This window comes from Mytilus californianus, unplaced genomic scaffold (genome assembly GCF_021869535.1).
Source record: "Mytilus californianus isolate M0D057914Y unplaced genomic scaffold, xbMytCali1.0.p SCAF_1, whole genome shotgun sequence".
In the NCBI taxonomy this organism is placed as follows: Eukaryota; Metazoa; Mollusca; class Bivalvia; order Mytilida; family Mytilidae; genus Mytilus; species Mytilus californianus.
In genome coordinates, this window is record NW_026262581.1 from 45324505 (window position 1) to 45350677 (window position 26173).

The 26173-nt window shown below is 31.4% G+C and overlaps 2 protein-coding genes across 2 annotated transcripts; one reads left to right on the forward strand and one right to left on the reverse strand.

Annotated features, from left to right (window-relative positions):
* Positions 1-1625: 1625 nt before the first annotated feature.
* LOC127721138 (uncharacterized) lies at positions 1626-10669 on the reverse strand. Its single transcript, XM_052227841.1, has 6 exons — positions 10625-10669; positions 10479-10574; positions 8277-8457; positions 4284-4490; positions 2907-3118; positions 1626-2327 (listed from the first exon to the last, which is right to left on the reverse strand). Exons 1-6 carry the CDS (start codon positions 10667-10669, stop codon positions 1626-1628), a joined length of 1443 nt encoding a protein of 480 aa, XP_052083801.1.
* On the forward strand, positions 10615-24837 carry LOC127702576 (pre-mRNA-splicing factor 18-like). The gene is made up of 10 exons (XM_052206834.1): positions 10615-10742; positions 13862-13969; positions 15025-15102; positions 15969-16082; positions 17808-17954; positions 18793-18861; positions 20048-20188; positions 20645-20716; positions 22012-22167; positions 23627-24837. The coding sequence occupies exons 1-10, from the start codon at positions 10668-10670 to the stop codon at positions 23714-23716; spliced, it is 1050 nt and encodes a 349-aa protein (XP_052062794.1). The 5' UTR covers positions 10615-10667; the 3' UTR covers positions 23717-24837.
* Positions 24838-26173: the final 1336 nt, after the last annotated feature.

Consider the following 26173-nt stretch of genomic DNA (forward strand, 5'->3'; position numbering starts at 1 on the left):
CCTTTCTGTAACTCAAGTTTGCCCCAATCAAACATGAAACCTATACACAATACTTATTACTACAAAACTAAGATCAAGTACAAATTTGGGTAGCATCACTTTTATTGTTCTTGAGTTATGTCCCTTTATAATGTTGTATGCAAGAGGGGGCATCATGTGTGTCCATGGGGACACATTCTTCATTTCTTTTTTATTATCATAGTGCCCAAAATTTTAGCAATATAATTAAATGAATTATTACACAATAAAGCATCAGATCAGTGATGGTGTTTTGCATATAACTTCATAACATAAAGTATCTGCATACAAGGTATGAAGCATCCAGGTCTTCTACCTTCTGAAATATGAAGCTTTATACAAATAGTTTCCACCGCCACTGCCAGAAATTATTCCTATGTCTCGCATTCTGCGACTTTTATCACAGGCAAGCCAAAAATCATGTATCTATTACTAAAATAGGCCAAAGGGCCAAGTGAGATTTTCTAAACACTTGGTACCCGTCAATGTCCGTTATCGTCCATTAACTTTTGCAAAATTTCTAGGTGACCAAATTCAGTTGTAGATTCTTAATTCAGTTTATGTGAGCATGACACTTTGATAAATAATTGACCTTCATAGTATTGACATACTTTTAGAATGCATTATCAGATTATTAGAATACCTGTAGAAGGCAACATTCACTGGATTTAACTAGCACATATACTTTGGAATTATATTTCAATCTCCTTGATTGTTCGTCTAACAAATTTTTATGCCCCACCTAGGGGCATTATGTTTTTCAGTCTGTGTGTCTGTTCGTTCGTCCATTCGTTTGTTGGTCCGTCCGTCTGACCTGCTTCAGGTTAAAGTTTTTGGTCAAGGGAGTTTTAGATGAAGTTGAAGTCCAATCAACTTGAAACTTAGTACACATGTTCCCTTTGGTATGGTCTTTTAATGACAAATTAGAGTTTTGACCCCAATTTCACCGTCTTCTGAACAAAGAAAATGATAGTGCGAGTGTGGCATCCGTGTACTATGGACACATTCTTGTTTTTTTTACACCTGTCTCAGAAACTTCTAAACAGAATAACTTCATATTTGGTGAGCAGCTTGACAGTGATAAGTTGTAAAGTGTGAGCATTTCGGATTTGTCAGATACTTAGTTCTTCCTCCTTGTTGATACAGTAGTTTTCTAATTTGCAGGGTAAAGTCAACACTTTAAAAATATTCAACCTAACATATGATTGTGATTAATTAGCTGATGGCTGCTTAATGTCCAGTGGCAAGTATTACATTCATATTCAAGATATTAACCTTACTTTTATATGAATGTACCCTATGCTGTACTAAACCAACAGGCTGAGTCTGATTTTAATGTTCTAGATCACAATATAGAGATCTGCAGGAGGACATATCATGATACGTGTATGGATTATAATGATAATGAGTAGATCAAACTTTGCTCTAACAAGCAAGTGTTGGGTGCTAATGGCATAGAAATCACTTGTCCGGTTTAAATTTTTTAGTTTAACCTGGAAAGTAATGGAACCCATGACCTCCTGCACTCCAGATGAACATACTACTTGAAACTGATAGTTATGATAAGAAAGAATGGTGTAGGTATACTTGCCCTAAAAAAAGAATAATTAACTATTTGTATATTTTAATGTGACAGATAACATCAAATGATCTGATGGAAAATACTCTTCGTCTAAAATATTATTTACAGTTTTCATCATATCACTAAAATGATATTTCATTAAAATTAAAACAAAAACAAAAGAAACACTACTGACTAATAATAAGTAACATGGTGGTATTCTAAACAGAGGCCACTTGTGACAGACTTTAATAAATTTTGATTGTCTTGATAATAATATTGGCTTTTTATAAAGATCAGGATTGCACAAGCAACATTTGAAACCTAACAATGAGAAAATAGTCTCTCCTTTGAAATTTGCAGCTGTTATAAGAATACTTAAAACTGCAAAGAAAACATGAACTAGTACAAACATTGCAATGCATGTCATCATGATGTAATTGTTGTAAATATCTGCATTGCATTCTATACAATTTGGTAAATGGCATGTTTTGTCATTTCCATCTGCAACACACACACCACACCGACAAGAGCCATGTGGACCACAGTCATGAAAACAGGAAAATCCGGAGATAGAATGGTATGATAATGCTGCTTGTTTCAATACAGTCTGAAACCGAGAAAATACAATACTTGAGCTGTATTGCCTTTTGTAATTTGTTCCATGTCCTGATAAACTAGTAGATATCACATCTGTTTCAGAGTTCACTAGTATTCTGTCTGGACGACTCTCTAATCCTGGAAATGGCTGAAAAAGAAATGAGATTTTTTAGTTAAAAAAAAGACTGGAATGACCTTTGCCCTTTTTGACCTATGCCAAAATTTAAAAAAAAAAAAATCTTATTGTACTTAATGATAAATGTTAAATAGCCAAAATTCCAGAAAAAATTAAGTATAGTATGACCATGTATATGTCCCACACCTACAGACTAAGAGTATCCAGTTTCTTATATTTGGAGGAACTGTGAGAATTTAAGTTCATAAGAAAATATGGACAGACAAATGCACATGAGTAGAGAGTCTGGCAAACAATCAAATAGAGGTTAAACTGTAAAGATACTGTATTAAATATGAAGGGTCCCTAAAAAAAGATGATCCCTTACAAATTTTATAATGTTCCAAATTACATAACTTACTGTATGTGGGTGTTTTTTTTTGGGTAAAATGACAACTCATTTTTGTATAATATCAAATTGTCTATTACAAATGCATTATGTGTTTGTATACCTCTGTTGTATATATTTGTAAAGATATGTTAAATTGCTTCTTCAGAATTCTCTTATAGGAATTCACTAAAATAAAATTTTATAATTCATAAGAAAATTACCATATTGCTAAAAGTCAAACCAGTATGGTCCTTGCCATGCAACTTCTGCCAGGAATCATCAAAATTTACATATCTGTTGCCAATTAGTTTGAGTTCCTGTTTACAATGCATCATTGCATGTCCAGGTTTAAATGTTATTAAATCCATTGGAGCCTCAAAATCATTGTAAGTATTGAAATCTCCCAACAGTACCACATTTTTCAATCTTTTAGCTGAAATTTAAAAATGAAAAGATAATAGAGGTAAAATCCAATTTTAAATTTTTGTTCTCATAAATATAAACAATTGCAAAATAATTGTTGCTGAGGAGAAATATTTTGTAAATATTCATATTTTTTTGGGGTCTGCTATAGTAATTGCACATTTACCAAACATAGAGCATGAGTGGCTTGTTAAAAGTCCAACACACCGACTTTATGCACTACAGGTATGTCAGACGGCACTTACCAAATTAAACAGTATTTAACTTTCCCCTGATAAACATCTTAACTGAGTCAATGACTTTTCCTATAAATATTGCCCACAATTTTGCTGTCTGGTTATCACTACTATTTGTCTCAATAACCTCCAATTAATGGATTTTTGAAGGAAAGAAAATACATACTGTCATCTACATTTCTCACTACCAAAATTCACATGCTAAGGAGAACACCACAAAGAAATCATGTTTGAAAATTTTTTGAGAAGATGTTATGCTATTTTAGTATTAGTGAATAAATAATAACACCTTAGAGAAGTTAAAGGAGGAACATAATTTTTTCTCTTGGTTATAATGCAAGAACAATTTTTTTTTTAAATGACTTTTCAGGGACTGATAGTAATCTCTTTTTCTTTTCTTTTTTAAAGCATGGTTGAATTCCTATTTTTCTTATAGCAATCTTTCTTGCTATGATGGTAGGCTTCGTTATGATGTAATTTGAGTTTAAGTTATTTTCCTTGGTCGCCATTTTGGAGTTTCAAATGATCGATTTTCTTATTGAATTGAAACATGTGGAATAAACAAATCTGGTAACTTAGCGATGAATTAAGCATGGCTTGAAGAAATTAAAATTGCTCAGAAAAAAAACACATATTCTAATGTGTAGCAGTCAGTATATAACATGTTGAATTTGACTGATTTATGATGGAATTCTTTCACATGCATCTCCAACATGGCAACAAAAGGGAAGTAACTCTTTCTAAAATTAGTTCAATAGAAAACTATCTTTACAGTTTACATTTTTGGAATTGTAACTTTTGATCTCAAGCATACAGATGGGAGCTATTAGAAAAATATGTGCTGTCCTCAATCTGAATCATAATTTTATTTCATCTTTTAGTAAAAATTGTTTTCTAAACTTTATTTCAATGGAAATATATTTAAATTATATTTCTTACTAAAAACATAGTCTAACAGAGCTGCAGCATTTCCACACTGTTGCTGTCTATCATATGAGAAATGAACATTGATGATATTGACAACATGGTTCTCCTGTAGTAACTTTACATGTATTAGGAGCCTTTTATTTGTATCTGGTCCATATGTATAAGGTAGTTCTACTGCTTTAGCATTTAAAACTTCAAGTTTGCTTAATATTCCAATTCCTACAATAGAGTAAATAGGAATAAGTTTAAACTAAATCTATGAATTATCTCCCCTGAGAGATGCACAATAAGGATGTGTTAAATGTACCTTTGTTGTATTGTGAAAAATTGTCTGTTAGTTTTAATTATTGTTAGGTAGTAGTTTTATTGAAATTTTCCTTTTTAAGAATTATTAACAAGAGGCTCTCAAGAGCCTGAATCGCTCACCTGTTTATTTTTTTGCTTAAATCTTTCATCAATGATTATTTTTGCTTTTCAATATATATTAATGAGTGGCTTAAAAATGCCATTGAAATGTTCATTGTATCTGTCATATTTTCTTCAAAAGCAAATAAATGCATTTCACCCATATGTTCCTTTTGAGCCAAAGTGTCTATGTTTCTTGACCTACAAGGAAATAAAATACAAAATTCATACTAGATTCATTTGAGAAGATTTTTAAAGTTAAAAAACAAACAAATTGTGTAAAATTGTCTTTAAAGGGCAATAACTCCTTAAGGGGTCAATTGAACAATTTTGGTCTTTTTACTTTTTTGTAGATCTTACTTTGCTGAACATTATTGCTGTTTACAGTTTATATCTATCTATAATAATATTCAAGATAATTACAATAAAATGCTCCGCTGGGGCGCAGCTTGATACGACCGCAGAGGTCGAACCCTGAACAGTTGGGGCAAGTATGGACACAACATTCAAGCTTGATACAGCACTGAATTTGGATTGTAATTAAATATTTGACACAGCATAGATTTCTCACACAGAATGAAAGTGGTCTAAGAACTTAAATTTTTTTAATTTACCTATTCAAACCATATCATTATTATTTGCTTTTATATATAAATCAGAAATAACCAATTTAAAATGGAAAATTTTAAAGAAAAAAACATACATGTGATGGACTGTGAAACTCAGATCAGGAGATTGGGAAATTTTGGTCAGGAGATTAGGACTCAGATCAGGAGGTTTTTAATCGACATAAATTTTGTCGTAAATGTAACCGTGTGCTGTAAAAATTGTCTTTTAAAGTTTGTTTTCTTCATCTTTCAATCCGAATGTATTATGTATTATGTATTATGTTTATAGTACCCTTGTACTTATAAAGTTTCTTTATCTTTATATTCTACATGTTCAATCTAACATTCTTTTTTTTTAGTATGTTCTTTAAATTTTTCAATTCATATCATTATTCTATATGACAAACGTTGCAATCAGATCTTTTGTTAACCTATCTGCATTTGCAATTAGATTTTATTTGAATAATCAGAAACTCATTTCAATTTATAACAACAAATGGAAGTTTTTAACGACCTTGACTGGCTATACAGCCCTTGCACGGTCTGCCCTGGCTTGCGTCTTTTTTGGCATTAAATAATTTAATTTTTACCATATGGTAATTGATATAATTTAATTTATAACAAGGGTCATAGTTATTATATTAATTCAATTTAAGCCTTGAAAGAAAGTATAGAACCCTCAAATAATTTTCAAATTATTATTTTTTTATTTGCCCTAAGACATTTAAAATCATTTCATTACCATCCTTTTATGATTATTTGTTCAATTTATATTTTATCTATATTCTTTTAAAAATGTACATTATTTAAAGGAAAGTAACTTAAAACAGGATAAATCAAGTAAGGTAACCCAATAAATACACAAAGTTTTTATTACACAACGGCAGTTAGCCTGAGGTAAAAATCATTGATTACCAGTATGTTTGACACCCAAGCTGACAAGTGAAGCCATATAATTATGCATGTTAATTGATTTACAGGTAAAATATAACTTCAGGTGATGTCAGTTACATCAGATGTCTGAGATGATATGTTGGGCAGAAATTTTTCATTCATGAAAAATTTCATACACGGGATTTGTTTCTCTTCAACGCGAGGTCGGGAGGAGACCCCTGAAAACGGGATTATTTTATTCCCGTCAGGAGGTTCACATGTATCAAAAAAGGAAAAAAAAAAATCCCCCCCAATTTTTTTTAAACCCCCTTATGATTCATCACCTCAAACTCAATCCGAGCTTTACCTTTGTGGTATGGTACCTTGCAGTACAATTTCAGAGAGATCCATACATTTGAACACAAGTTATTGTCTGGAAACTAGAAAAATGCTTGTTTTTTGGCCCCTTTTTGGCCCCAAATTCCTAAACGTTTAGAGCAATTACCCCCAAACTCAAACCATGCTTTCCCTTTGTGATATGGAACCTTGCAGTACAATTTCATAAAGATCCATACACTTACACACAAGTTATTGTCCTGAAACTAGAAAAATGCTTGTTTTTTGCCCTTTTATGGCCCCTAATTACTAAAATTTGAGGGAATTACCCCCAAACTCAATCCCAGCCTTCCCTTTGTGGTATGGTACCTTGCAGTACAATTTCAGAGAGATCCATACATTTGAACACAAGTTATTGTCTGGAAACTAGAAAAATGCTTGTTTTTCGCCCCTTTTTGGCCCCTAATTCCTAAAATTTGGAGGCAATTACCCCCAAAATCAATCCCAGCATTCCCTTTGTGATATGGAACCTTGTGGTACAATGTCAGAGAGATCCATACACTTACACACAAGTTATGTCTGGAAGTTACAAAAATGCTTATTTTTGGCCCCTTTTTGGCCCCTAATTCCTTAACTGTCGGTACCATAACCCCCAAAATCAATCCCCACCTTCCTTTTGTGGTATTGAACCTTATGGTAAAATTTCATTGAGATCCATTCACTTAAACTAAAGTTAGAGTGCGAAAACTAATGTGTCTTCGGACGACGACGCCAACGTCATACCAATATACGACCACAAAATTTTTTTTGCGGTCGTATAAAAAGTATTTAGGAAAGAAGGAAGTTGTGAAACCCATTTTACCCAAAGAGTTCAACTGTACAGGACAGGTTGATTTAATGGATTTCCAATCAAACCCAGATGGAAACTATAAATTTCTTAAAAAATCACCAAACAAAAGTTTGTTACATTAGAGCTCTCACGTCAAAATGTGCTTCAGATGTGACTTTTGATTTAATTGATGTTTTCACAATTTTTGGTGCGCACCAAGAACTGCAAAGTGACAATGGTCATGAATTACATGCTTTGGTTATATCCGAGCTAAAACTTAAGGGCCAGAACTAGTGACTTTATTTCAGGTAGTTGACATTTTAAACTTCAGTTCTTATCATGTTTTTATGTACCAAGTGTATTTTAACTTTTAAAAAAAAAATGTCTTTTTATTTACATTTTAGGCATTAAGATTAATGCCTGGACACATTTTTCAGGATTTAAGCTTAAATCCTAGGATTTAAGAATAATGCCTATCATCATTTAGGCAATAGACTTACTGCCTAGGCGTTAGCTTATTGCCTAGGATTTAAGCTTAATGCCTAGGATTTAAGCTTAATGCCTAATTTCACTTATTGACGCTAACATATACAACTTTGACAAATCCATGAATACATTTTCTTCAATCTAAGAAAAATTGGTATTCACGAAAATAAATGAATCCACAGTTTGACGAAAGACAACCAATGATGAGTCTCCTGCTTTGGGATAAACACATGAATGTGTGGCAGAGTTAAACTAGTCTTCAACCGCACTTTCATGAGAACACCAAGATGGTACTCACTGAAAAAGGTAAATATCTAAAGGCCAGTGTGTAACTTCCAATATTATATATATATATATATATATATATATTGAACCAAAATGTTTGGCAAACCATAGAAGACAAAAACCTATTGAAGAACAACTCAGAAAATTGACCATTAGTCTTATTCACTGGTAAATGATACAAACCTTCTTTATTATATCCTTTCTTGATGGAGTGCTTTATCTTTTGGACCTTATTAGAGCATTTGAAAAATGCCCACTTATATGCAGGTAATAATTTCTGCAATTCTAATATCTGATTCTCATTCTCGCTATCGCCACATCTTACTTCTTGGAAAGCTACAACATCTGGATTACTTGATTTAATCTGCAAAAACATTTATGAAATTGAATTTTGTTTTACACTTAGTAATTTCAACTCTTCTTTCATACATATTCTTCATGTTATTGTAATGATTTGTACGCAAGTAAAATAGCTTTATCAGGTAGATTAGTTGTTGCCCAACTTTAAGTCAGGCTCACCAAAAGCTGTTGCAACTGTCTTTTCATTGTTGACTACCCATATGAAGAATTTATAGCATACTACCGGGTATAAGGTTTGGACACATATTAAAACTCATACCGTATAGTCACACATGTTGATCATTAAATTGTAACCTGTAGAAGTTTAGTTTTGGTAACTATGTGTTTTTAAGTTGCTATTGCATTCACATTATATCTGCAAGTATGGTACACCAAGTATATTAAATTCAGTTTATACTACATTTGTAAGGGACTTATCTCCCATATTGTGTTGTTGAACTGGAAATTTGGTTCAATAAATATGGGTAAAATATCAACAAAAGATTTTGAACAAAAATATACATCTAAAGGTTATACTTCAACCTTCATACCTCTTCTTCAGGTAAAGTATAGTCCTCCCAGGGGAGTATTATATGGCAATTCATGAATAAACTCATCATAGATACCAGGATTAAAATTTTGTATGCCATATGTTTCATCTACAAAAGACTCACCAGTGATGATTTAATCAAAAAAGTTAAAAAGGCCAAATGAAGTACAAAGTTGAAGAGCATTGAGGACCCAAAATTCTGAAAGGTTTTGCCAAATACAGCTAAAGTAATCTATTTCTGGGTTAGAATATCCTTAGTATTTTTCGAAAAATTAAAAGATTTGTTAACAGTTAATTTATAATTTTACCATATCAATGAAATAACTAAGAGTTTCAAGTTTTAAATTAACTGTTACTACGTACATCAATGTACATGGTTTCCTTCCCTTTTTTTATCTTAAATTTCACTTTAGTTAAACAATCGAATGTGGAAATTTTCATACAGGGTTTTTTTAATTATTTATTATAACTTTTACTGATTACAGAAAAATATAGATAAAAAATGAGGTGCGGATATTAGTCTTGGTCCCAAAATTTTTTAATGGTGCCAAATTGTCTTTAAAACAGGGTGCTGATTGACTGCTGAACTGTCTTGTTACCTAGAAGAACAGTGTTGAATATGTAAACAATTTTCAAAAATTTTCCTGTAATTCCTAAAATTTTGAGGCAATTACCTCCAAAATCAATCCCAGCCTTCCCTTTGTGGTATGGTACCTTGCAGTACAATTTCAGAGAGATCCATATACTTGAACACAAGTTATTGTCTCGAAGTTACAAAAATGCTTATTTTTGGCCCCTAATTCCTTAACTGTTGGTACCATAACCCCCAAAATCAATCCCAACCTTCCTTTTGTGGTATTGAACCTTACGGTAAAATTTCATAGAGATCCATTCACTTAAACTAAAGTTATTGTGCAAAAACCAATTTGTCTTCGGACGACGATGATGACGACGGTGCCAAGGTCATACCAATATACGAGTTTTTCTGAGGTCATATAAAAATGAAAAGAAAGTAAATTGATAGAGCCATGTAAAAATACTCTTTATACTTTCAATGCATTCCCATGTGTTAATTAAACTGTGGCCTTAGTTCTAACAAGGGTCAACAGAAAAATATTGGTGAATTAGAATACCGGAAGATAATAATTAAATTGCGGTACATATCATACATGTTTTTTGTTCATTGTGTTGTACATAAATCAGGTCATTTGCTTTTCGTTTGAATTATTTTACTTTTGTCATTTCAGGGCCTTTTATACAAATGTAGTCGACTATGTGGTATGTCATTAGGTTTACTCATTGTTGAAGGCTGTATGGTGACCTATAGTTGTTTTTATATCAAGAATCTTACCAATTTTGATATTTTGAGTTTTCTTATTTCCCAGTTAAACATTACATTCCATAGATTGTAAGAAGAGACAACTATCTTGGTAGCATTCATATTAGTGATAAAAACAATCAGAAGACAAATAGATCTTGGTAAATGCATAATGTACATGTATATGACTGGAACTTGGAAGAGAAAATTGAACAAAAAGTTGTCTGCAATGTTTTCCTTTGTGGTCATTAAACTGTGTCCAAATGCAAACCGACTTTTAATTGGATAAGATTTCATACGACGACCAATCAAAATGATTTTTACGTTGTATTGACGTTTTGTAACTTTAATCACAGAAAACTTCAACATGGATTTCAAGGCTTTGATCCAAGCTGAAATAGAAAAGAAAAAGAGAAAAGTGGAAAAAAATTCTGACATTTTGGTACTAGAAAATAATCTTTGTATAAGATTTAAATTGTGTTTATATCGTTAGATATTTTCAGTCACACTCACAGGCGTTTTTGCCTGTGGAATGGACACCCCTGTTTTTTTCTTTTTTGTGTTGTAATTTTTTAAGTAAATATTCTGTAATATGAGGCAGGTGTTGCCTGTGAAAGGGGACGAAGTCAGCAAACCTTTAAGATACATTACTATATCCCATTTACAGCAGATTTATAAATATAAACATTTGTCATAAAAAAAAATCCCTGAGTTTGTCCTTTTAGTTAGGATTTTTATATATGATATCATTTTCAATGTAAGCAAAGACAGGCTATCTCCAGGTAGAGTTTTTTTTTCTCTTTTTGAAGTGTAGTTTAATTGAAAAGATGATATTTTATACCTGAAAAAAATGAATATACAAATATAAAAATAAGAAGATATGGTATGATTGCCAATGAGACAACTCTCCACAAGAGACCAAATGACACAGAAATTAACAACTATCAGTCACTGTACGGCTTTCAACAATGAGAAAAGCCCATACTGCATAGTCAGCTAATTAATAATGGGCCCCCAAATGACAAATGTAAAACTATTCAAACGAGAAAACTAACGGCCTGATTTATGAACAAATATGATATACAGCAACAAACGACAACCACTGAATTACATTCTCCTGACTTTGGACAGGCACATACAGAATGTGGCTTATTACTGATCTAATTGTACAAATAAAAAAAACTACCTGACTGATCTGAGGTGAGTTTCCTTAGAGAACTCTTTTGTTTGCTTTCAATTCATATGTTGAATAAGCTCTTGACTAATTTATTACCTACAGTACAGGTAGAGACTTATTACTATGGATGTCTTAATAGTCTAGATGTCGGACTGGTTGGACAGTTGTCCGAGTGTAATTAACACCTGCTGTGATATTAACCTGTGCAATATCAGTGGAAGGTCGTAAATCAATCTGTACCAGCTTGATTAGAATTAAATTTTACCTGTACAGATATTTAATTTTTTAAGGATAGATAAATGTAAAATATTGTATTGTATTCAAAGAAAAAAATTACAATAAAAATAAAAATTTAATATCATGAATATGGGATCGACTTTTATTTGAACTTGAAAATGAAAGAAAGACGAGTTTTAACAATGTATTGTTAACCGTAAATATTTCATATTATTCAAAATTATAACAACCAGGACGGTTTTCAATCGAAGTTTTAATCCAAATGTTGAGACATCAATCCCCTAAATTATACGAGTTTTCGTTGATGGTTATAATATTTCCCCCTTTTAACGTCCTGTTCCTTTATGTTATTAATAGAAACACAATTTTAAGTATAAGGCCAGCATATTTCGTATTTATAAAATATATAAACAAATTGAATATAGGCATTGTGAATAAACTGTTATTTTCCTTTCGATACCACATTCCCCGTCGGAGCCTCTATATCAATTCATACCTGTCAATCATTTCTCGCAAGTAAAACATTTTGGTCAGCCAGATCACTTGTGCTTTCTATTTTGACATATTTCCCGTTAATTTCTTTGAAACAATTGTTTTTTATTACAATATTTATAATGCCGTGATCATGTTTCGAATCCTAGTTTTTATATTTAAAAAAAATTAACAAACTTTTCATATGCACGTCAATGTTTTACATGTATGTCCCAGCATTATTTTAGATTTTGTTTGTAAATAAATTTGCATATAATGGAAATAACAGATTTGTTGACACTCGTTGTATTATAACAAAGATATTGCCTTTCTATCTATTTTCATGTTTGAAATTTTAATGAAAATCATGTTTTTATAAACATATTTTACGAATTGTGTCAATCAATACACGAAAATCAAAGTTTTACACTAGTCATGATCAGCTGTCTTTACTTTTGCGTCGTATTTCTAGCCATTCTAAAGCTCGTGCAGTCATTAAGATTTTGTAAATCGATGTCGGCAGTTTAAATTGTATTATTTCGTTAGTTACGTAGTAGTTGATAACCTGATAAAAATGCAGTACTGTAATATGTTTTCAGTTTTGGTGTTGATTTGTTGGAATTTAAAGTAATGATTCGGAGATTTAAAAAAAAATAAAATTATTGAGTTAAAAGAACTAAAATAACTTGTGACATTTAAGAAAAGTAGAAACGGGGTAGGATTATTCAATCATATTATTTGGTTCCAAATTTCTTGGGGGGGGGGGGGGGGGAATTTCCAATCTTTAAAGGAGGTGTCCGAATAAATTATTTAAATGGGAATCCTGGAGTTGTAAAATAGTTATAGAAGACTAAAGCTTGTTTTGTTTATATGTACAATGTACATGTATACAATTCTTCGTGTGAGAGGTAACCAGGATCAACAGAAATTTCATTTTTGACAGCCCCAAACAGGAAAATATATTTGCCAGTCATTGTGTCTGACTCAAAGACATCATTTGCCAGGCCCTCTCAAATTCTAAGATTAGCTGCATCTCTGTAACTGAAGTTTATAAATTTTGACCCTCTATTATATTCCACAACATTTACACAAAGCAGGAAAGATAGAAAGTTCAAATATCGTAATTTGTTCACTTCTTGCATATTTTATGCATGATATTTCCATTATATCAAACATATTAGGACATGTATCAACACAAAAAAGACTTACTTTTCATTTCTGTTGTTAGTTTGTATGTACAATAAAAGTTTCAATCCTTGGTGGCTTTAATTTTGTCAAGCCCATTGCTAATGATGGAAGTTGAGCTCATTTGCAAAAGCTGTATAACTCCAAATGCAAGGAATGAATCATGTCTAATAAGTTTGAAGGTTGTTTAAAGCCGCCAAATTAAAAAAAAAATACAGGAAACCTTTTTGAACTTTTCAGACCTCACTATGACAAGCAAATATTTAATGTGGTGTTCTTCCCCTCAATCAATCATAAACTGATAACCTTTTATATTTGATCTAACATCACAGTCATCATTACATGTATGATTTATCATTACAGACATTTCTAGTTGTCTTTGGATAAACTTGTCCCAAATTAGAATTAAAGGTAGGCATACGATACTCAACACCATAAATTGAATAGAAACATTTGTATATATATTTAAGTTTATTAATTTGTACTTTTAGAGTTCAAATAAAAAATATTTTAAAAGAGGAGATCTAGCCAAAAAAGAAGAAGAAGAGTATTGGAAGAAACATCAGAGATTAAAAGTACCAGAAAAATTAGCAAAAACAGTAAGTTTTCTATTAAATGAAATTATGACAGAGTATACATGCATGAATGTCTTTCATATACATAAATCAAATCTTGTGATATATTTGACAAGCATGTTGACATGAAAAGATAACTGGATTGTATTTGAAGCTTGGCCTACTTAAAACATAGGTTTTACTGCCGCAAATTGAGTTTACCTAGTGAGGCTTAGTGGAGATAAGTAAACTGATATTTGCAACAGTAAAACCAAGTTTTACGTAGGCCAAGCTGGTTTGGCAACTAAACAAGGTGACATCATAGGTATGCTTCTGCCAAGGAAACAACTCTCCACCAGAGACTAAATGACATAGAAGTTAACAACTATAGGTCATTTTTCGTCCTTCAACAAAGAGCAAAACCCATAACACATAGTCAGCTATAAAAGACTATTTATGAATATGAATATCTGTTTTAACATGAACAACCATGGTAACAGTTGTCAAGCTTCTGTCTCTGTCATTTCATATTGATAAAAAAAGAGGTGGGATCAGTTGTGAGACAGCAACCCAACAATGTGAAATAAACATTCATAGGTCAGCTTATTTCTTTATTTATACATTACAAATGGACATGTTATCTCATTGTGGAAAGATATAAATGATCCCGGGTCTGGAAAAGTTGTATATGAATTCAACTGACATACTTTATAAACGTGCAAAAAATCAATTAGAGACAAAGACAACCTGACTGAGGTTCCTGACTTGTAAGGGGCAACTAAACTTGATTGGATTCAAACAATTTTATCAGTTTTTGACTCCTTCTTTCCCCATTTTTAATGGAAGTAGAAATGACAGTGAAACTAAGTTCATTGAATTCTATGAATCAGCTCTTAGACTTTTATAATTGATTTATAATAGCAATATTTCCATTTGATATAAAATGTAAGAAGCTCATGAAATCAGAAGTCTTATAAACACACACTAATGACTAATGTATAATTAGTTTGATATCTTGCATGCAGTTAACCAAAGAGGTCACCTTATCTCATTGAACATGTATGTTATCATTGAATTAATAACTTCTATTAATCATATAGAAAGAAGAGCAGAAGGAAGAAGAAAAGAAGATTTTAGAGGAAGACGAACAAAAATATGCTCTGTTGCCCAGGAAAGAGGTATTATTTATGTATTTGGCTGAAATATTGGTTTAATGAAGTAAAAAAATTATATGGTAAAATTGAACAATGAAAGTATCAAAAGGAATTTTGTAAGAATATTAGTTACACAGTGTGCAATTGTCCTAATAAGTGAATTTATCGGGTCAATAAAATTCATATCGGGTGAAGCAAAGCCAAACCCGATATGAATTTTATTGACCTGATAAATTCCGTATTAGGACAATTGCACACTGTGTAACGAATTTATCCTGATTTTGTTTTATCACCACTTGTTATATTCAAATTCAATTATTTGGACAATATCAACCAAATATATTTAAATATTTAATCTAAAACTGTTGAAAAATGAAAAATATTAGGACTTAGTCTATAAAGCAACTCAAAAAAATCTTATTTTTTTTATTAGGTCAATGGTATAAGGGAGATAATTCCAATTGACTTAATAAAAAATTGCACTGAAATTTATTAGGATAATTTCAGCCAATCAAATTGCTCGAAATTACTCTTAATCAGGATAATGATAATTTATTTATCTGTTTTATATTGCCATTTTTAGAGGTTTACAAGGTAATTAATTTTATTTTCTGCAATACTTTTATAGTTTGATACTTTTGCTGCTTACATCTATACTTTTTGTTGAGTCTGCAACATTTTAGTCGTGGACATTCCTTACATACGACAGTCTGTCAATTATCCTCTATCAACCATTGTCAACTGGCCCTTTTATAATGCAACCCATAAATAGATTTTTGTAATTAACACTTACTAGTTACTGTTAAAAATAAATATTGCTGTATTTTTATCTTTTTTCTACATGTACTTCAAGTTCAAACAGTTTAATTCTGTTTATCTCAAATTTTCAGGTGGTGAGAAAGTTAAGAGAAAGAGGTGAGCCCATTTTGCTGTTTGGGGAAACAGACTATGAGGCTTATGTAAGATTGAAAAAACTTGAGACGCTTGAACCAGATGGGAAGAAGGTATGCCTTTTATCTCTATAAAGTTGCCATATTGTAGAAAACATTTTATCAAAGATACCAGGCTTATTATTTTTTACGCCAGAAATGCATTTTGTCTTCAAAGGACGCTCGAATCAAAAAAGTGAAATGGCCAAATCAAGTACAAAGTTGAAGAGTGTTTTGGATCCAAAATTCCGAAAAGTAGATGTAACTTGAGTAAAATTGTTTCATGATTTATTCAAATTAGAAGTCATCCTATAGTGTCTAGCAAACAGAAGGGATACAATTCTATAGCCATAATGTTCAATTATTTGATGTTTGCACTACTCAAGTACAGGTATGACTATTTGATAAAAATATTTAAAAAAGGGTTAAAAGACAAGTAAATTATTTGAAAATTCAATTTAATCTTGTCAGAAATAGACTTTATCAAAGTTTCTTAAATAATGAAATTTTGTCTCCTTTTTCAAATCAATATTACTAGTACTTTATAGTAATAAAGGTTATTTTTACAGAGTTAATTGATGTGTAAACTTTGGTGGACTCGCTCACAAACTGAATAAAGTCCAAAAAACTTTATGTAAAGTTTGTGAGTGAAAGTCTGAGTTTACACATCCAATATATTTTGTAAATATAACTCTTTTACTTATAATTACAGTAACACATACACTGAAACAATGTCCAGATCAAATATTTCATTAACACTTAGAGAAATATTTCACATGTGTAGGATTTTATACTCTCAACACCATGAAACAGGTTTATAAATGTCAGCAGTGCCATGAAGTTATCAGCATTTATATTTCTGTCTGAATTTCCCTTGGCACTTCTATGCTGTACGTCAAGTCAATTTTGCCTCAACAGATTAACCTTTTTTTAATGCACAGTGTAAATACTTTTAAAAGGAAGTTTCCTATCAAGGTTAAGACAAGCTTTTCAAAATTGATTTAAAATGACAAAAATATATTATTTTATTATGAGTTGGTGGTAAAATTTGCCATATCAGCTTTACCAAATATATCAAAGGTGTTAAAAAATTGTTGTAAAAACTTTCATTGTGTTAAAAAGATATTGAAAAATTTTGAGACACACTTTTTGTGCTATGATTTCAACAAAAATTGATATATGGGTATAAAATGCTATTTAAAACTGTTTCCTGGTGTCAAACATAGATATTATTAAAATTGGGAAAATGTGAAAACATAGATGTATGGCATACAAAGCAATTAGCAATTAGGCATTTCAAATTGATCACTGATGTCAAAATTGTGGTACAAATTTATCTTTTGTAAAAAAAATGGTAAATTTTGAGAAACATGTTTTTGCTAAGATAATGATTTCAATGAAATTTGAAATGTTGGTATGATTTTATATTCCAAAATCATTCCCTCATTCAAAAAGTATTAGTTGCCAACCATTTATGATATCCCTACCAAAATACTTAGTGCTTAGATTTTAACAAAACTTTTTATTTATCAAGGACACATCCTGAATAAATTCCTGGCATAAAACAATTTATGAAAATTGATATATGATTGGTCCATGAACATGAATTGTGCTGTATGCCATGCACCAGTCTCTGTGCCTAACACAAAAATGCTCAAGAGGAGCCCTTGCTGACATGTCAGTTTTATAGTTAAAATCCAGGAACAAAATACATGTATTGGAAATTTTCTTGTAGTCTTCATTGAATGTCTTTGAGTTTAAATGCTTTAAATTAATATGTTTCTGATATTGTATTTTCAGGGAGAAGGCAGTGATTTTAAGATGGCAATGGACAGAGTTGACCAAGATTACTTGAATGAGATTGTTAATGCTGCCACATCAGAAGGAGGTGAAGGAAAACTAAATGTAGACGTCAGAGATGATGGTACGACATTGAACGATATCGATGTATGTGAAATATTGTTTATGTGTTTTCTACTAGTTCCAAAACTTGTGTAGCCAAGTTTTTTCCCTATATGGCTTTATAAGTAATTTGAAATGCCCACTAATATCTATTCTATAAATAAATGCCTGAATACAGAATACATGTATGAAAAGATATTACAGGTAAGAAGGGATTTTTGGGCTTTAGCTAGAAAGCATGCAGGTAAAAAGGTGTGCTTGATTTGGGTTTGTCTTTCGTCAAGCGTCAATATGATATGATAATGAATATGAATAATGATATGAATACATGTATAACATAGAAAAACATGATAAACAAATAACAGTAATAAATGTAAAAAAATATTTCATGGGATGACATTTGCAATTTATAGTTGAAAAAAAGCTGCTTTCAATTCTTAGCAGCAGTATCCATGTTCTGTTTTCAAAGAATGTCTTATGGTGTATTTCTTCTAAAAAATAAGATTAAAACAGTGTTTACTGCTTTGTACTAGACTGACACACTGAGCCTAATTTTTAACATACCACTCCTAGTTCACAAGGTAGCAGGCTGCATGAAGACATGTCATCCTACCTGAACACATTATTCAAACTTCTGGCTAACCAGTCTTTGTACCTACTCCTAAATACAGTATGCTTAGCTAAGAAGCAGCAAATACAATTTTTTACTTCACTGGTTTGACCATGCCTGGGATCAAACAGACAACCTTCCACACTCACATGAAGCATGCAACTATTGTTTTCGTAATAAGTTTTGTAAAGTGGAGAAGACATAACCTAAACAAGGGAAACAAATCTTGAACTTTGCGGTCAATTTTATGGTAAGTTTTAATATCTTTTGTAGAAAATGCAAGAACAATTGGCTCAAGGTGATTCAGAGAAAGACATGGAAATTTGCCTAAAGTTTTTAAAGGTAATACTTAAGTTATGTAATGCACTACTATCTTGCAGTAATTTTTAACCCCTCCCAAAAAATGCAACCCTATTAATTGGCTGTTCCACCTAGTTTTACCCATGTATGTCATTCTGTTTTTCAGAATCCAAGTGTTGTCTAGACTTATTTTGGTTATGTCTAGATATTAAGCTGATTGTATAAAAATAAGTTGCAAAACATGTTTTGTTTTGGGTCCTCATGGAATTACGGCTCTTGGAATTAAGCAGCAGGCAGCATTCATGTCTTCCCAACAGATCCAGTTTTCAATGATTTCAAACATTATTAAAAAAAAATCAACTTTAAATATAATATAAAGTTGCTAGAGCTGTTAAATGATATCATAATTGTTTCCTATCAATTTTTATTTCATAACAAAGAGATTTTGATTGGAATTTGAGTTTATGTAAGTAAGACAATAAGTATAATTTAACAACTGGAAGCTTTGTGAAACAGAGGCCATCAACAAAGAACATACTGTGAGTTCAAAATAGCCAGCCTTAGTGATAACAATAAAATTTTATAGATATGGTGTGTCACAAGTGCTCTTCTGGATTTACCTTCAACAGGAAAGCTCAAAACCAAAAATTTGAAATTCAAGGAATATAAACAGAAGTTACCAAAAAAGAATAGCCAAAACTTTCCAAGGTCAACTTTGCCTGATGGAGTTTCTTAATAATTTCTATCATTGGAAAATTTAAAAAATGATTGTTATGAATTATGTTATTTGCAAAGAAATACATGTTATAAATGATGTTACTGGCAAAGTACTGACTACTGGGCTAATGATAATCTGTGGGACTAACAGTCTACCAGCAGTTACATTGACCAAGTGCTAGTAAATAAAAATAACACTTTGGTGTGTCCATCGTGCTTTCTGGTTTTACATTCATCAGGAATGCTTGAAACCCACAATTTGAAAGTCATGGATGTGTAAATACTGAAGAGCTGAAAAATAAGAAGAAGCCTTAAAAGGTACTTTGCCTGAGGGAGTTAGAGCCTTAGTTTCTTAAATAATTTCTTTATGAATTGAACAGCTAAAAAGATGTTACTTTTAAGTATGTTTTTCACCATATGAACCCTGAAAAGAAACTATTTTTAGGAAGCCTTTCATGTTGCAAGCTATCTTATAATGACCCTCCCCTTAAATTTCTTTTTTCAATTGCAGTTTATACTGAAAGGATGGGGAGATAGATTAAACAACAAACCACAAGAGGAAAAAACATCTCGGAAGGGTCGTGAAGAATATGCTATTCAAACACAGACAGTAGCTTATATGAAACCTCTTTTTAAAAATCTGAAGCATAAGGTCAGTATATGTTCATTGTGTAAAATAACAACTCTGAATTAATTTATAGCTCGATGTTGCCAATCTTAGCGGCTGCTTAAACTATATGTTCCAATGATAAACAGTGGATATTTGGAAAACTGTTGCATTATTAAACTTTTCATGCATCTCCATTGCAAGCAGAGTTTAAGGTCTCAACACCTAATTGTTGCTTCAGTGACTTTGAAATTATTATCAAACATATTTGATGTGATATTTATACACCTAAGGGTATATCTTCTTTCATGTTTTTTCACAGAGCCAATTTATTTGCTTATCAGCATTTCCTGTATAATCATAATAATTAATCTCGCTGTTATTTTCATAATTCAACAACCACAATAATAAATGCACACAGAAATTTCTGAATTTACAGTATTTTAAAGTCATTTTGATGTATGAATAGTAAAGTTAAAGTTTCTTTCATATTTTTTTCAGAAAGTAGAAGAAGACATTTTAGACCCAATGGTTAGCATTATTAAGCAGCTTATGAAGAAGGACTACATTAAGGTGTGTTTATGTTACCAATGAAGATATCGATGGAATGATAGGTGTTTTTAAGAAAACAAGCGATGGCTGAAAACATGATCAAATGTAAAAAGTCTTACAGTCAGGGACGAATCCATTATTTGATGTTAGGGGGGAGCTCCCCTTCTAGGAATTAGAGGACCTTCTTTGGACACAAAATTTGCCCTAATTTTACCTTTAATATATTTTTTTTTTTTCTTTTTTAGGGAAAGGGGGGCATGCCTGACAGTGCTCTACATTATCATTTAATTCATGTTTTATTTGACAGCAGCAGGTAAAAATTGTATAGAATACTCCATTCACCAGTAAAAAGTGTAAATAAATCATTGAATTTATTCTAATTCAGTGACATATATATGTTCAATTCCAAATTTACAAACATAAATCGTTAATCATACAGCACGTGAAACATCAGTAAAAAATGGTTTGATCTGATGAGTTTACGATTTATGAAGACAATCTAAATCTCACAAAGGCAAACAAGCCTTCTTCCAAATACTCATAAACATTTCTGCTCCATGAATATTATCACAGACTTTGCAAGGCTTAGAAATACACTTAATGAGTATAATCATAGACTATGGAAGGTTTTAAAATCATAATTTAAACAGATTCCCTTTGTTGGTGGACAGCCAAGTTATGACTATTAAATGCATACCTGTGATTTTGGAAAAACTTTTGTCAGTTAAATTATTTTTTTATTTTTGGAATGATTTTTTTTAACATTCACAGCCTTGTTGTAGTCAGAAGTTATGGGTTCATAATTTAGAAAATTTAAATATAGTTTTCAAGATTTCAAGAAAATTGGAATATATTCATTAATTTATGTGGGATTACATCATACTATGAATGAGACAATAAAATATGAAGATTTTAATGCTGTTCTTCATCTTGAAAGTTGACACAATATCTGCAGTGATTAATAAAGACATTTACATCAGTATAGAATGTTTTCTAAAAAGCAGGGTTTCTTATTGTTTGTCTGTAAATACTTATGGAGATAATATTAACTGTTGGAAATTTAAGTCAACTGAACAAATTTTGTGTTAAAATGCATCTTTCATGCAATCAGTTATTAGGGCCATTCCTTGTTAGTTCTAAATACATGTCCATTTTGATATAGATATCCTCTTAAAAAAATGTAGCTACAGACTAGAATAATGGCAAAAAGAAATAAAAATACCTACTCCAGTAATTTTATGCTGTGAAACATGAAATCAGTTTAACAATTAAACTGCTTTCTGTGTTTATGGAGAACCATGATTTATCCATTTCAGGCAAATGATGCATATTTAGAAATGGCTATAGGTAATGCACCATGGCCAATAGGGGTAACTATGGTGGGTATCCACGCTCGTACTGGTCGTGAAAAGATTTCTTCAAGATATGTAGCCCATGTGTTAAATGACGAAACTCAGAGAAAATATATGCAGGTAAGTCAGGTTTATTACTGTATCATATTATCTGAAGGAAAATTCTTGTTATTAATTTGGTGAAGTACACTGGTTGGGCTGGCGACTGCCACCAGTTTCTGTGCAATAACTTTATGAACTGTTTAACCAATGCTTTCAAATTTCAACACGTTGTTACTGATGATAAAATTGAGGTCAAGTTTGATATTGACGATTTTCACTTATACCCTTCAGGAGTTATTGTCCTTGGAAAATGACACTTTATGTCGTTTCAGTGCAATAACTTATGAACTGTCCCATCGATGCTTTTCAAATTTTATTATGTTGTTAATGAATACAAAATGAATGTTTAGATCAATAAAGACGATTTTCACTTTTACCGTTCAGGAGTTATGGACCTCGATAGATTTGAAAATTGCACTTTATGTTGTTTCCGTGTAATTGTCTACTAACCGTTCAACCAATGGTTTTTCATAATTTGAATATGTTGTAACTTATGACAAAATAGAGATCAAATTCAATATAATGATTTTCACATTTGCCGTTCAGGAGTTATGGTCTTTGATAGATTGGAAAATAGGCACAGAATGTGGTGGGTCAAAATAAGCCTGAAAGTGCCCTCAAAATACAATTGCTGTCAATAACAATTTCAGCACTTAAAAAAAGTATCTAAAGTTTTTAAATGTTAGATTCCACTATTCTAGATCTTGTTTCTATGGTAGGAAATGTTTAATGGAAATTACTGCTGTATAAAATTTTCCTCTTGCATTATTTGTAAGCCTAGTGTAAGCTGAAAGTGAGAAGAAGAATGAATCAGTGAATGATTGATTGTAGACAGTTTTACAATAGAATGAATATTAAAAAGAAGATGTGGTATGATTGCCAATGAGACAACTCTCCACAAGAGACCAAATGACACAGAAATTAACAACTATAGGTCACCGTACGGCCTTCAACAATGAGCAAAGCCCATACTGCATAGTCAGCTATAAAAGGCCCAGAAATGACAAATGTAAAACAATTCAAACGAGAAAAATAACGGCCTAATTTATGTACAAGATAATGAACGAAAAACAAATATGTAACACAGCAACAAACGACAACCACTGAATTACAGGCTCCTGACTTGGGACAGGCACATACAGAATGTGGCAGGGTTAAACTAGTTTGAAGGCGCCAACCCTCCCCCTAACCTGGGACAGTGGTGTAACAGTACAACATAAGAACAAACTATAAAAATTAGTTGAAAAAGGCTTAACTCATCAGATAGATACAAATAGAAATACATCTAACAAAAACACAGAGTGGACGGGTACTTGTACTTGTACATCCAAACAGCACTGTTTTTCTGTTATATTTCTGTTAAAGATATTTTATGAAAGCTAGAATTCAGACAAAAATTAAAATGATATTTGAGATAATTGTAATTATACCTTTAATCAAAATTTTTACTGGTATTTTGTTTGATTTTTTTTTCTAGGGATTAAAAAGACTAATGACACAATGTCAGAGACTGTTTCCTACAGCGCCATCTAGAAGTGTAAATTATGAAAGAGAGAAGGATGCCTGATATTTGATGTACATGCATACTCATTAGAATAACTTTTGTTCATTACAATGCAAAAATGATATTGAGAGTGACATGAACATTAGATGGACAGAATTTTACCACACTTAAGCAAATCAAGGGAGACTAAATTGTTGTGTTTATCGCATATTTGATATTTATGCCAAAGTACATTTAAAAAACTTATTGATAAAGCATTGATTTTTAAATGTTGACTTATGAAAGATTAATTGATCTTTAGTACTGGCATATCAGAATTTGATGAATTTTGTATCTCTTTAATATAGAAATAAGAAGATGTGGCATTATTTACAATGAGACTACTCTCCATCAGAGATTAAATGTTGTATGGATATATTAGATATAGGATTATCAGAAATTATATCAAGATCATTATAGTGATTGTCAACTAACATGTAAACAGGATCATGCTTTTGGTGATTCCTAGGGAGTGATTTTGATTGTCTGAAGCCTTCTGAAAATCGTAAAAAAAATCGTTAAAATAAGATTTGACGCCAGACCAAAGTTAGTGCATTATTTAGTGCACAATGGTGTTTTCCTAATAATAAATTGAAAAACTGTCAGCTATATAGCTATGTTTCATATTAAGATTTAAGAAACAAAAGAAAAATAGATTGATTGATTGTTGGTTGCTTAACGTCCAGTGGCAAGAAAAATAGAAGTTACCTTTAAAGAAAAGGAGACAATTATTTATTCTATAATTTTATACCCATATTTTTATTTAATTTTGCAGTCCAAGCAATTTATAAAACACAACTTATTTTTTTAGTTTGTTGGAAATAACATGGATTACAAAATACTTTTAAAATTTTATTTATTTTATGTCATTCTTTTCACTTGAAGTTTTCATTAAAGATCATAACATTCCTGCATTGTTTTCTTCTTCTAAACGCATCAAAAGGCAACATCATATTGCAGTTATGTTTTGATTTGTATGTCCAACATTTTGTATAGGGATATTGTGTTTTCTTACTTCATTGTACTGATGATGATTTGAAAAGTAGTTAATCTGATTCATCATGTAGAATTTGATTTCTAAAATATTGCAAGTTTTATTTGTACAAGCAGGCTTGTATAACATTTATTAAAAGGATTCATTTACATTTGTTGTCAGTATTATTTTTTACACTCCTAGTATAGTACATTGAATATTTTTTAGAACATACAATGGATTTTGGAAAACATTTTCTAGTCTTCGATATTGTGGAGTAATAAATATCTTTGTTGCAAGAACATATTTTAATAGTTGATGGATTAAAGTGTAACTGTACATTTTCACCTGGTCTGAAGGATCATATGTGTTTACCTCTGTAAAATTAGCTAACAACTACTCAGAAACTTTGAGGCAGTTGAAAACAAACTTCACATGAACACTGGTCAATGAAAATGTAGTGAATACATTTCCAACATAGTAGACACGTTAGAAACTGTTTAGAATAAAGGATGAAGTAAATAGAAATTGAACCAAATTTTTGATATAAAAAATATTATACCATTTATATCAATTATATATGTGTGGGTTTGTGTATGTAGCATGATACCATATAAGTTCTCCAGATTCTTCTAACAATGACTGAGGGCTATACCAGAAACAAATCTGTTTGGGACAGGGCGCAGGCATAATGTTTTTGAAGCACCTCATAAAATTATTTATAGAGGTAGTGGAGTTGACACAACCTTTCACAAAATAATTAAACTAGAGGCTCTAAAGAGCCTGTGTCGCTCACCTTGGTCTATGTGCATATTAAACAAAGGACATAGATGGATTCATGACAAAATTGTGTTTTGGTGATGGTGATGTGTTTTGGTGATGGTGATGTGTTTGTAGATCTTACTTTACTGAACATTCTTGCTCCTTACTATTATCTCTATCTATAATGAACTTGGCCCGGTAGATACAGTGGAAAATACTTTGTAAAAATTTACAAAAATTTACAAAATTTATGAAAATTGTAAAAAATTGACTATAAAGGGCAATAACTCCTTAAGGGGTCAATTGACAATTTTGGTCATGTTGCCTTATTTGTAGATCTAACTTTGCTGTACATTATTGCTGTTTACAGTTTATCTCTATCTATAATAATATTCAAGATGATAACCAAAAGCTGCAAAATTTTCTTAAAATTACCAATTCAGGGGCAGCAACCCAACAATGTGTTGCCTGATTGGCCTGAAAATTTCAGGGCAGATAGATCTTGACCTAATGAACAATTTTACCTCCATGTCAGATTTGCTCTAAATGCTTTGGTTTCAGAGATATGAGCCAAAAACTGCATTTTACCCTATGTACTATTTTTTAGCCATGTCGGCCATCTTGGTTCGTGGGCGGGGTCAACTGACAATTTTGGTCAAGTTGACTTATTTGTAGATCTTACTTTGCTGAACATTATTGCTGTTTACAGTTTATCTCTATCTATAATAATATTCAAGATAATAACC